At 38.8% G+C, this 13,081-nt stretch overlaps 1 protein-coding gene across 10 annotated transcripts in view; it reads left to right on the top strand.

Annotated features, from left to right (window-relative positions):
- Positions 1–13,081, top strand: part of FAM13A (family with sequence similarity 13 member A) — a 343,034-nt gene that overhangs the window by 271,903 nt on the left and 58,050 nt on the right. For all 10 annotated transcript variants that reach the window (XM_036852674.1, XM_036852673.1, XM_036852671.1 and 7 more), the window contains 2 exons: positions 3,388–3,429; positions 5,982–6,161. In XM_036852674.1, the coding sequence (XP_036708569.1) occupies positions 3,388–3,429; positions 5,982–6,161 (222 nt within the window). The remainder of the gene's footprint in view (positions 1–3,387; positions 3,430–5,981; positions 6,162–13,081) is intronic.

Raw genomic sequence — 13,081 nt, 5'->3', positions numbered from 1 at the left:
TGGTCAGACCTTGTGTTGTGTTTTTGGCTTTGAAAGTAGCAAGTGACCAGAATCTGCAGTGGCAACAGGCTTTGAAAAAGACCCTTAAAAAGGCACTGTCTCAAGTGTGGTGTTAGCACCGGCCAGCTCTCTGTACATTTGCTGACTTGTAGTTTTCTAAGACTGAGTATACTTCTTATTTTTAGAAAGTAGAGGTCTGGTTTGTAACTTTCCTTGTACTTAATTGGGGAAAAGTCTTTTCCATAAACCACCATCTATTTTGTGAACCTTGTTAGTCATAGTTTGTTTGGTAAATTGTGAACTGGTGTGAATTTGTACAGTTCATGTGTATTGATTGTGGCAGAGTTGTACAGATTTCTGTATTTTGGATGAGAGATTTTTCTTCTCTCTATAATAAATTGTTTCTTGGCATTTAAAAAAAAGAATACTTCCTTTAGAAAAATTCTATTTTAAAAGCATGGAAGTATGGACACATTAAGTAATACCAAAAATTCCAAAGGCCTATTACAAAAACCCAAAAATATAAATTTATCATAAATTTGACCTAAGATAAATATATTAACAAAAATCAATATGGTTTAATTACTTAGTCTTATTATTGATTTATTCATTTATTTTGCATTCTGAGAAAGGCTCTTTAAGACTGATTTAGATGGCTCAGGTCATTTTTCTTTAAGCTCTGAGAGAAATTTTGATGTATTGCCTTTTATTCATTCCAATTAGCACATGTTTTCCAAATCATACCTTCATAACTCAGAATCTTTAAAAATAGCAATTGTGATATCTAAGTCACTGAAGTCTAAAAGAATTTTAGTTGCAAGAATTTGGAACCTTGCTAATCAATGTCTTCCACAAATCAACAGCATCAGAATCACTGGGGAATGTGTTAGAAATACAAAGTCTCAGCTTCCCCTTTCCTAGACCTAGACCTACTGTATCAGAATCTGTGTGTGAACAAGATCCTGGGTGATTCTGATGCACATTAGAGTGTGAGAAGCACTTACTCAGAGAGCTAGGAATCTCAGAACCTGGTCCCATTTGTTGTCATTTTCGTGTCTCTTTCTTCCTCACCTCTTTTCATCTTCTCCTCCTTACCCACCCCCCCCCACCCCACCCCAAAATGAACATAAAAATATCGGTGTGTGCTTTAATAAGCAAAAAGAAGTTCAGGTCAAAAGTGTATGGAAGGGAGGAGAGGAAGTACATCTCTTCATTCTGAGATGGCATGGCTGACTGGCTGATTATATTTGTATGTCTTTGGCATGTTTTTAGTATCTAGCAGGTCTGCGTTCTTTTCCCGCCTGTATGTTCTCCCGGAGTCATTATTCAAATTGGCCCCTGCTCCCAAAACCAAGGTTGTGTAACTGCATGAGAAGTGGAGTACAGGAGTTAATTATACAGTGTTGAATTTACAGAGGGTGAGCCACAAGCATCAAAAGCAGGGACTGCCTGTTCCAGCTCAGGACAGAGAACAGCAAAGGATTTATTGTTGGTTATGTAACCTGGGAACCTCTATGAATAGCAGGTATTGTGAGGCAGAAATGGTTGTAATTAAAAGCAAAGTTAAATACCTAAGTCCAGGCCTCCATATAGGAAGATGACTCTAGAGAGTGTTTCTTCTAGTGAGTGACGGATTCAGAAAGCCGAGTGTAGTGATTAGGAGCTTAGACTCTAAGCTAAAACTTTCTTGGTTCAAATCTCAGCTCATCTACTTCTTGGCTCTATGACTGTGAGTGACTTAACCCCTCTAACCTCTTCATTTGAAAATAAGGAAAAGAAAACAATTGTACCTACTTCATGGGGTTATTGTAAACAGTAAATGAGAAAAGCTATGTAAACAATACTAAGCACAATGTCTGAAACATAGTGAGCACTCAGTAAGCATGCGGGTTTATTTATTTGTTCATTCATTTATTAATGAAGATTCTTCTCATACGTTTCCCTTGTGAACAATAGCACTCTTTTATGCAGTTTTTCTGGGACTTGGCAGTGGTTTGTGACCATGACAAAGAGCTGCAGCTTTAGCTAAAGGAATTCTCTGGGGTAGAGTGAGTGTCTGTTAATCACCTCTGGGATAATGAGTACGGTGCTGGGTATGGTGCTGGTGGTGTTCGTAGGTATTGTCATGAAAGAAGATGAGAAATATTATACAATCCCTTGAAGCACTTAGGTTCTAAATGGAAAGGGATGAGATATACATATACATGTACATGGAAGAAAAACTCGACAGATGATTCCAAAGCAACACATTCACATGCTGAAAATTCTGTCATATAAGTGAGGATTCTTGGAGTGATTGAAAGGCAACCATCAGTATTGGTCATTAACAGCTTTTATTTTCTTCAGGTGTCTTCTACAAAGAAGAAAGTAAAAATGGGAGAACTGTTAGATCTATTAGGCAAAACTGTAGTTTGACATGCACTGAAGGTTTTTTTTTTAATCTCATTTTCAACATAGATACTTTTGAATCTTGATTTAGAAGCCAATTAAGCACTACAGGGCAGAATGTAAGAAAGTACTCACACTGATATGGTTAAAACAGATGCCAGCCTCGACCCACACTGTGCTTATATGAAAGTAGAATGGGGACAAAAGGGTGAAGTTCTGAAGCGTGCTAATCAGGTAGTGTTCTCTCATTTCACCATTCTGTTTTATATGGACTACTTTTTTTTTTACTGACTAGTTTTCAATACTTTCGAAGGAATTCAGGCTTTGGAGAAAATGGGAAGGTTAGAGGAAGTTTATAAATGCTCAATAAAAGGGCTATAAATTAAGTGTTAAGATGAAACATTATAGAACTTGAGGTATTTTCCAGCTTGAGGAACGTAGGCAGAAAATGTGGCTCAGTTAGAGTCGTGTAGAAAACAGTGTTTGTTCCTTGTTCTCTGTCCCCTATGGCCCCTGCTTCATGTTCAGAGCAGTTTTAGGAAGATGCTTCTGTCTGCAGGTCTGGAGGGAGTGGGGCAGGAGGGAACAGACTTGGGTTGCAGAGAGCAGGGATGGGGGAGTTGGTAGCAGGAAAGCAGTCAGCAGCAATCGTATTAACATTTTGGGAAAATTCAGAGACCCCAGACTAGGGCCATGGCAGTAGTCTGAGAGGCAGAGATGGTTTTCAGGGGTCACTTGTTTTCAGGGGTCACCTTTGAAACTATCTGTCATGGACATCTTAACATGGAGAAAAAAAGCTGTTTGGGAATATGCACCCAGGGCCATCTCTAATCTAGAGACAGGTGAAAATCAGCATCCGTCAGTGGATAATTAAATGTCATGTGAGGGTCATTCAGGGCCTGGCTAATACTTTGAGCCCGGGATGCCCTCACATGTTGGATTCACGGTCTCTGGTCCTCTGTCTAACCTGGCTTCCTTTCTTTTGCTTCTTTTCTGCAGTGCCCACGTATCCCAAGTCAGCAACGTGTCGGCGACGGGAGAGTAAGTGATCCGGATTTTGGGCTTTTTTCCCCTCCTCTCACGTATTAAACAGTAAAAAAAGCTTTTCTAATGGTGTATAGCATTGGAAGATTAATATAATAAGCAACCAATGATGATTTTTAAAACCACCCAGAGGAGAAGACTAAATAAGAAGCGTTCCTATTTGAGCTTCTGTGTGGGTGTGTGACTGAAGACCCCTCAGCCGTGTGAACATATGAGATTTTCTGTTGATTTTAGTCAAAATCGTGTCGGTCAGTTAATACGTGCAAAGCAGTCTGTGTGCTTTGGGAGGTGTCTTGCCATTAACGGTGGAAATTCGAACCGTGTATTTTACTTCTTCCTTTGTTCGTTTGAATCAGCCTCCATTTATGGAGTGCCTGCTGTATGCCAAGCGTAGTGTTAGGTGTCTAATGTCAAATAAGCCTCGTGCTCTGCCTTTGGGGCCTTTACAGTCTGATAGGACACAGAAAAGGAGGCAAATGAGTGATGGCAGCAAGTTCTTTTTCCACAGGGCAGGGGCAGTGCTCTGTGAATTATGTCCATCACATGTCTTTTTCCTCCTAAGACGACCAACCGCACTTAGACTAAAATCTAAACTTCAGCTGTCTACCCCTGCCTGGTCATTGTGCTTTTACCCCTATGACATTGCTGGGACCTGGGTGGGCCTTCTGGAGCATCTTCCATGAGCAGGGATCAGGTGGAGGAGGAGGGGAAGATGTGTGATAAGGAAGAAGAGAAAAGAATTAGAAGGAACACTAATTGGTATGAATTCGGCTCTAATAGGATGAGTTGGGATTTTTTTTTGTCCCTTCCTTGTTATGTGAGGAAGCACTCAGAGGGCAGGTTTGACGGCTTTTATCTTTGTGAATTTTAAAGAGATTCCAGAATTATACCAAGACAGATGTGTTCTTGTCTGTTTCCTAATGACCTTTACTTCTTATATGTCTTGTGTAACGTTTGGAAAAGGTGTGGCTTTGGTATGCATGTATGTATTAATTTATTCACTTTCCTATGTACCACTATTAGGTAATCTCAGATCGTTGGGATGTAGAGTTCTAGATACTAAAGTTCTAATGCCTAGTCATTCCGTACTTGCTCATTGATGTAAAATAGTTTTAATGAAATTGCTACGAGTCTCTATTATAAAACTACATTAGGAAAATCTAAAGTTCTTAAATTTTCAAAACTCATTTTATTTAACTGAATGTGCTTCTCAATCTGACCATTTTTTTAAAATGTATGTGGTTTTTAAAAATTTTAACAGCTTTTTTGAGGTGTATATACAAAAAACTATACACAAACTTAATGTATACAATTTGATGAGTTTGGATGTGATCCTTTTTTCAAGTGAAGGAAAACATGCTTTGAGGAGTGTCAGTTTAAAATTTTTCATGCCTGCTTATTCAGAATTAAATAATGAAGTGATAAAAATGGGTTTAGACACATTGAAAGATTATATAGCTTTAAAAATGATACCTCATCTGTCTTGTCATGCACTCTTTTTAGCCCCTGAGCTTACCTGTTTTCTTCAGGTTGAACAAAGTAAATCTATCCTTCCATCTCCAGTAATATACATTGGGGTGTTTGCATGAATACAGCTTCAATCATATATATTACAACTTAATTGAATAGAGGTTCAGAAAGATTTTACCATTCTGTTATGAGGAGTAATTGCTCTGGTAAGGTGTTCTTTTTTAATAGCATTATTGCCTATATAATTTTATCTTAAAGGGATTCCAAAGAGATACTAGGCATCATAAAATCATTTGTGCCAATTTGCTTTGTAAATCATACCATCTTCCTCTGCAGAACTGGTATAAATCTGGAAGAAACTCACCTTTGTAAGAATAGGTCCATTATTATTCTATGAGGAAAAAAATCTTTCCTCATTCTGCCTTATATTAAATGATCTTTATTTCCTGAATGCCTCCTATAATTGTTGCTAGACCTGCTGTGAGTGTTTCAGTAATCCTGGGCTCACAAAGATGGAAAACACAATTATCACATTGGTGGAATTTGTTCTGTGTAGCTTTGTTTTTAATACACAGCGCAAATATTTGGGGATTAATGCCTCATACTGTCTTTGCTCATGAAGCTGTAGTAGATGTTGCATGGAAAATGCTGATATTTCCAATATTACGGGGACTTTTTTTAATTGAAGTATAGTTGATTTACAATGTTGTATTAATTTCTGCTGTACAGCAAAGTGATTCTGTTATACATATATATATACACATACATTCTTTTTTCATATTCTTTTCCATTATGGTTTATCATAGGATACTGAATACAGTTTTTTCGTATTCTTTTCCATTATGGTTTATCATAGGATACTCAATACAGTTCCCTGTGCTCTACAGTAGGACCTTGTTGTTTCTCCATTCTATATATAAAAGCTTACATCTGCTGACCCCAGCCTCCCACTCCATCCCTCCCCCAGCCTCTTCCCCCTTGGCCACCACCAGTGTGTTTTCTGTGTACGGGGACATATTTTTAAACGCAGTTATTGATAAGTTTCATTGCTTGATTGACTCTGCATTCTTTTTTACCAGGCTCTTAGAAAGAACCATCCGGTCAGCTGTAGAACAACATCTTTTGGATGTTAATAGCTCTGGAGGCCAGAGTTCAGAGGACTCAGAATCTGGAACATCACCAGCATCTTTCTCCACATCCACCAAACAGCGGCGACGCCAGTCTGAGGAGCAGGATGAAGTTCGACATGGCAGCGACGTGTGAGTTGGCATTGGTACTTCTTGTTTGCATTTGCTCATCTTCTTTTAAAAATATACACCCGAATTAGTGACTGTGTTATAGACACTCTCGTTTCAGGACTCAGGTTAAAATTTTAAGTTTTCATTTTGACCCTTCTAAACTTGGCTAGCATTTGGAAATTCATAAGTGGTTGAATAAGTATTTCCTTTTCATCTAGATGTTTTGTATGTTATGGGAAGTCACCTCTGATTTAATACATTTCATGGCTTCCTCAGGAATATCTTGTCAATATTTAGAGGGATCCTGAACCACTGGAGGAGAAAATTGCCACATGCCTGTCCAGAGGTGGTTTTTTCCTTGTTAGACAACATTCAGTTGGCTATCAGACTGCTTATGAGCCAGCAGATTTCCCTACTATTTTGACCTGATTAAATACCAGAATATTACTGTCATGCTCTGACAGTTGATGATGTTTTACTACAAGAGAGGTTGAGCTTAAGTCTAACAAAAGAGGAAATGCTTGAGTTCTTTATTATTATAATGACTAATTTTAAGGCATTCTCTCAGTATGAATTTCAAGAAGAGTATTACAACAAATTTTATTCTCCATTAAAAGATTTGATAAAATACAAATGAATAATTACCATTCATCTTATTGAATAATCATGATTTAAATTGTCAAGGAAAATAAATTTATATATAATAGATAGTCCCATATTTTTCCTGAAAGTTTTATCTACTGTAGCATTTAGTCTCTATAAAGTTATTATTTTGAAATTCTTATTAAATGTTAAAGACTAAACCAAGCCCTAGTTTGCCTCGTTCCTTTTCACCTGGACTCATAATCTACATCAAAATGTTGATGGAAAAAAAGCAACTTCTCTTTGCTTAAAGAAAATACAAAAGATAAATAGTATAAATAAATTCCATGCTGCACATTATAAAGATGTTTAAGAGCTATATTAACAAATGTAATTTTAGAAATTAAAAAGTATCAGTAATATAACCCACTGACTTTTCAAGTGGTATAAGCAGCACGTTTTAAAAAATATTTGTCTTAGAGCTGGTGGATAGGAGGGGGTGCTGTAATATTTCCTTTAGAAAATAGGAAAATTATAATACGGCACATATTTACATTTAAAATTAGCTACTGACTAAGCTTTATAGAAAGTGTTTAGGTATATAATTAGTCTGTGTCGCCTATATTGTGTTAATACAGCAAGTACCAATTATTCACCTAACACTGTTCTTAGCCTCTGCCTCATTTTTTGCCACACAGGATGTAGCAACACTGCATTTTTAAGATCCTTAGTGTGTCACGTCGTGCTTTCCACCCTCGTTGTTTGGACAGAGGCATAGCAAGCAGAGGCTGGAAGCGGTAGTGAGCGTGGTAGAACAAAGCTGGACAGTGGTCCTGGTGGCGGTGGGCACCTGGGGCGGGCCGGGGAGGAGCACGGCAGGGTAAGGGCAAAAGTGAACAGGGCCTACACAGATAAACCCACGCACCTATGGTCACCTAATCTATGGCAAAGGAGGCAAGACTATACAGTGGAGAAAAGACAGTCTCTTCAATAAGTGGTGCTGGGAAAACTGGACAGCTACATGGAAAAGAATGAAATTAGAACACTCCCTAACACCATACACAAAAATAAACTCAAAATGGATTCGAGACCTAAATGTAAGACACTATAAAACTATTAGAGGAAAACATAGGAAGAACACTCTTTGACATAAATCACAGCAAGATCTTTTTTGATCCACCTCCTAGAGTAACGGAAATAAAAACAAAAATAAACAAATGGGACCTAATGAAACTTAAAAGCTTTTGCACAGCAAAGGAAACCATAAACAACACGAAAAGACAACCCTCAGAATGGGAGAAAATATTTGCAAACGAAGCAACTGACAAAGGATTAATCTCCAAAATATACAAACAGCTCATGAAGCTCAATATCAAAAAAACAAAAAACAAACAACCCAATCAAAAAAATGGGCAGAAGACCGAAATAGACATTTCTCCGAAGAAGACATACAGATGGCCAAGAGACACATGAAAAGCTGCTCGACATCACTAATTATTAGAGAAATGCAAATCAAAACTACAATGAGGTATCACCTCACACCAGTCAGAATGGCCATCATCAAAAAATCTACCAACAACAAATGCTGGAGAGGGTGTGGAGAAAAAGGAACCTTCTTGCGCTGTTGGTGGGAATGTAAGTTAATACAGCCACTATGGAGAACAGTATGGAGGTTCCTTAAAACACTAAAAGATAGAATTACCATATGACCCAGCAATCCCACTACTGGGCATATACCCTGAGAAAACCAGAATTCAAAAAGAGACATGTACCACAATGTTCACTGCAGCACTATTTCCAATAGCCAGGACATGGAAGCAGCCTAAGTGTCCATCGACAGATGAATGGATAAAGAAGATGTGGCACATATAGACAATGGAATATTTCTCAGCCATAAAAAGAAACGAAATTGAGTTATTTGTAGTGAGGTGGATGAACCTAGAGTCTGTCATACAGAGTGAAGTAAGTCAGAAAGAGAAAAACAAGTATCATACACTAGCACATATATGTGGGATCTTAAAAAATGGTATAGATGATCTTATTTGCAAAGCAGAAATAGAGACACAGACATAGAGAGCAGATGTATGGATACCAAGGGGGAAGAGGGGGGTGGGATGAATTGGGAGATGGGGATTGACATATATACAATATTGATACTATGTATAAAATAGATAACTAATAAGAACCTACTGTGTAGCACAGGGACCTGTACTCAGTGCTCTGTGGTGACCTAAATGGGAAGGAAAACCAAGAAAGAGGGGATATATGTATACATATAGCTGATTCACTTTGCTGTACAGTAGAAACATTGTAAAGCAGCTATACTCCAATAAAAACTTTTTTTAAAAAAGTGAACAGGGGCTAGACAGGGAGAGAAATATGAAACACAGAGTAACCACTCCTGCAGAACTTAAATACAGTTTTCCACATCTGGGGATATTTCTAGTATAAGTTAGCTTGATTGTTTTTCAATATCAACATCAGGGGAACAAAAGGAGGTGGGGAATGGTAGAGTCTGACTAATCATCTAAAGACGTATCCATGAAGCTCTAGCCTTTCCCTTCCTTTTTCTTCTCTGATGTTCCTTCACCGCTCATTCTGGCCACTCATTGTGGTCAAACCACAGCTGTGCATTGAGTGAAAGAATCTTGGGGTGTAAACTGTTTATAGCAGAAGTAACTCACAGTCTCGCCTGACGCTTCTCCTTAGTGTGTAGTCTGGGCGTTCAGAAGTCCCTTTCACGTGGTCCTTGTTGGCCTCAACTTCCTGGTCATAAGGCCCCTCCTAACCTGACACTATCGTGTCTTGATAGTCCTTCTTCTTGAACTCTCAGCCCGTACTGAATGGCTGCTGTAAGCTCTCCACAGCTTTGGAGGAACAAGGACCTTATCTCTCAGAGCTCTAGATCTGCTACTTTTGCCCCCATGAAGGTCCTCTTCAGTATGTCCCCAGGAGATGCACTAACATGGTGTCAGTTGTGAAAAGGTTAAGAATCATTATTATAGCCTAAAGTAAGTATGTTTTCTCAGTGTTTGCTTATACATAATTGACTCGTCATCTAAGATTTCCAACAGATTTTGCTTAATAAATAAGGAAAGATTAAAGCTAGACTTTACTATATTCAAAGCTATTAGCCATATGGAGTGGTTTTAAAATGTTTTGAAAAATAAAAATCTGTGATCTGTTATTTTGCCTTTAACAACTTAGAGCTGCAACCATTTAAAAAAATATCCTTTAAGCCAACAGTCACCACATTTCAAGGTGAGACTAAAGAGTCAATAAAGTCTGCAGTAATATCATCACGGCAGATTTTTAAAATATGCAATGTAGAGGACAAAGACCATAAATACTTCACTTTAGGGCACATGACTTCTTATTTGTCTAAATTCATAAGGAGACATTATCAGGCTTATATTATTATTTGTTACAATCAAAATGTGAAAGTTTAAGGAATGTTGTATTCATTATGTAAAAGGGTTCAGTTTACTTCTTATTAAAAAATTAACCATCTGCCAGGAGCATGGAATGTTGACTCTTGGTGATGGATATAAGGAAATTCATGGCGATCATCCCTCTATTTTTCTCTGTTTGAAAATTTCGTAATAAACTTTTGTTTAAAAAGAAAAGCAAGGCATGACAGGTGAAAGTGGTTTCCATCTTCCACAACACAGTGAACTAGAAAATGATACATATCTTTTGTTATATAAATATTAAATTCCTACTGCAAAGTAAACAGAAAAGCGTGCTATCTTAGAATAATGAAGAGTTCAGTATTGCTAGAACATTACGTGTGTATGTAGGGGTGAGGAGGAAACTCGGAAAAGAGAAAAACTAAAACTAAGATCTAGATAGTGAAAGTGAGAGGCCACTGAGATCTCAGTTCAGGTCAAATCACAGTGTTTCGGGTGTGATTGAGCCTGTCGCAATGTCATGGGAAGGAGTCGTGCACCTGTGCTTCTCACGGTCACATGGGCACTGCAGCGAGAGGCACTCACCCACACAAGAGCAAAGAGTTTCCTTTGAGGAGAACAGGATTTCCACCCGAACACAACGGCACGATCAGATTTTCGTATATTTATTTGGACAGGATTTATTCCAGTTTATTCATTCACTATTCACAGAGATTAGAAAATAAACTTGGTCTTTTAATTTCTAAACATAATTTTTAGCTTTTGTATTCATCTGCTCAGGCTGCCATAACAAAGTACCCCAGACTAGGGGGCTTAAGCAACAGAAATGTATTTTCTCACAGTTCAGAGAGGCTGGAAGTCCAAGATCAAGGTGCTGACAGGGTTGGGTTTTTTTTTTTTTTTTAACTTATTTATTTATTTATTTGTTTGTTTATTTTTGGCTGTGCTGGGTCTTTGTGGCCGTGCGCAGGTTTTCTGTGGTTGCGGGGAGCGGGGGCTACTCTTCGGTGCGGTGCACGGGCTTCTCATTGCGGTGGCTTCTCTTGCTGCGGAGCACGGGTTCTAGGCGCGCGGGCTTCAGTAGTTGTGGCACGTGGGCTCCGTAGTTGTGGCTCGCGGGCTCTAGAGCACAGGCTCAGTAGTTGTGGCGCACGGACTTAGTTGCTCCACGGCATGTGGGATCTTCCCGGACCAGGGCTCGAACCCGTGTCCCCTGCATTAGCAGGCAGACTCTCAACCACTGCGCCACCAGGGAAGCCCAAGGGTTGGTTTTTGTTGAGACCTCTCTGACTTGCTGACGGTGCCTGCTCAGTGAGTGTGTCCTCACATGACCTGTCTGCTGGGCTCTCTGGTGTCTCCGCCTCTTCTTTTTTTTTTTTTTTTTTTTTCACGTTCTTTTATTTATTTATTTATTTATGACTGTGTTGAGTCTTCGTTTCTGTGCGAGGGCTTTCTCTAGTTGCAGCAAGTGGGGACCACTCTTCATTGCGGTGCGCGGGCCTCTCACCATCGCGGCCTCTCTTGTTGCAGAGCACAGGCTCCAGACGCGCAGGCTCAGTAATTGTGGCTCACGGGCCCAGTTGCTCCGTGGCATGTGGGATCTTCCCAGACCAGGGCTCGAACCCGTGTCCCCTGCATTGGCAGGCAGATTCTCAACCACTGCGCCACCAGGGAAGCCCTCCGCCTCTTCTTTTAAGGACACCAGTCCTCTTGAATTATGTTCCCACCTTTATGACCTCACGTAACCTTAATTACCTCCCCAGAGGCCCTGTCTCTAAATACAGTCACGTTGGCGGTAGGGCTTCAGCATATGAATTTGGGGGTAATACAATTTAGTCCATAACAACTTTCAAACCTAAAAACTCCTCCATTAAAAAATTACAATTGGATTTATACCCCGGGAGTTAGGGGAAATATGAAGAGAAAGAAGAAGACAAATTTAAATAGTAAAACAAATGATTGTGAATTTGAGACCAAACTCATCTAGCCATCCACAGAAGGCACTGGCCTCAGTGCAGGGAGGGGAGGGATGTAAGCGTGTTTGTATATGTGCCGGCATGTGAGTCCTTCTCAACTTTTCCTCATGTCTTCAATTATTTTATACTTAGGATAGTTCTTATAGACGTTACATACATCTTTTATATAATTTTACTAAATCTACATATTTGTACATTAAAAGTTGTATAAAAGAAGACTAAATTAAATATGGAGTATTAAAAATCACCAAAGATAGTATGACTTTGAAAATATTATGATAATATTTAATTCATAATGTTGCCTCCATGATAGCCTATCTAAGACAGGATGTGAATTTAAATTGCAGAATAAATATTTAATGTTATCTTTGACTTGGGGATATGATTGAACTGATGGTAAAATATGGTCATCTATTTTTACTCTTTGGAGCTCATTTATTTCAAGATAACAGCTTTGGGTGTTTAGGGAGATACCTTTATATATTTTTCTTAAATTGAAGTATAGTTGATTTACAATGCTGTCTTAATTTCTGCTGTACAGCAAAGTGACTCAGTTACACACATATATACATTCTTTTTTGTATTCTCTTCCATTATGGCTTATATCAAGATATTGAGTATAGTTCCCAGTGCTGTACAGTAGGACCTTGTTGTTTATCCATTCTGTGTGTGGTAGTTTGCATCTACTAACCCCAAACTCCCACTCCATCCCTCACCTCCCCACCTCTCCCTTGGCAACCACAAATCTGTTCTCTATGTCTCTGAGTCTGTTTCTGTTTTGTAGATAGGTTCATTTGTGCCATATTTTAGATTCCACATATAAGTGATATCGTACGGTATTTGTCTTTCTCTTTCTGACTTACTTCACTTAGTATGAAAACCTCTAGCTGCAGGGAGGTACCTTTAAGGTCACACCATGAGGGAGCGTATAAAGTCTCATTCATTTGTACCTGACCAAGCCATGGTGCTGCAC

This window comes from Balaenoptera musculus, chromosome 5 (assembly GCF_009873245.2).
Source record: "Balaenoptera musculus isolate JJ_BM4_2016_0621 chromosome 5, mBalMus1.pri.v3, whole genome shotgun sequence".
NCBI classification, from domain to species: domain Eukaryota; kingdom Metazoa; phylum Chordata; class Mammalia; order Artiodactyla; family Balaenopteridae; genus Balaenoptera; species Balaenoptera musculus.
This window is presented reverse-complemented; position numbering and strand designations above follow the sequence as displayed.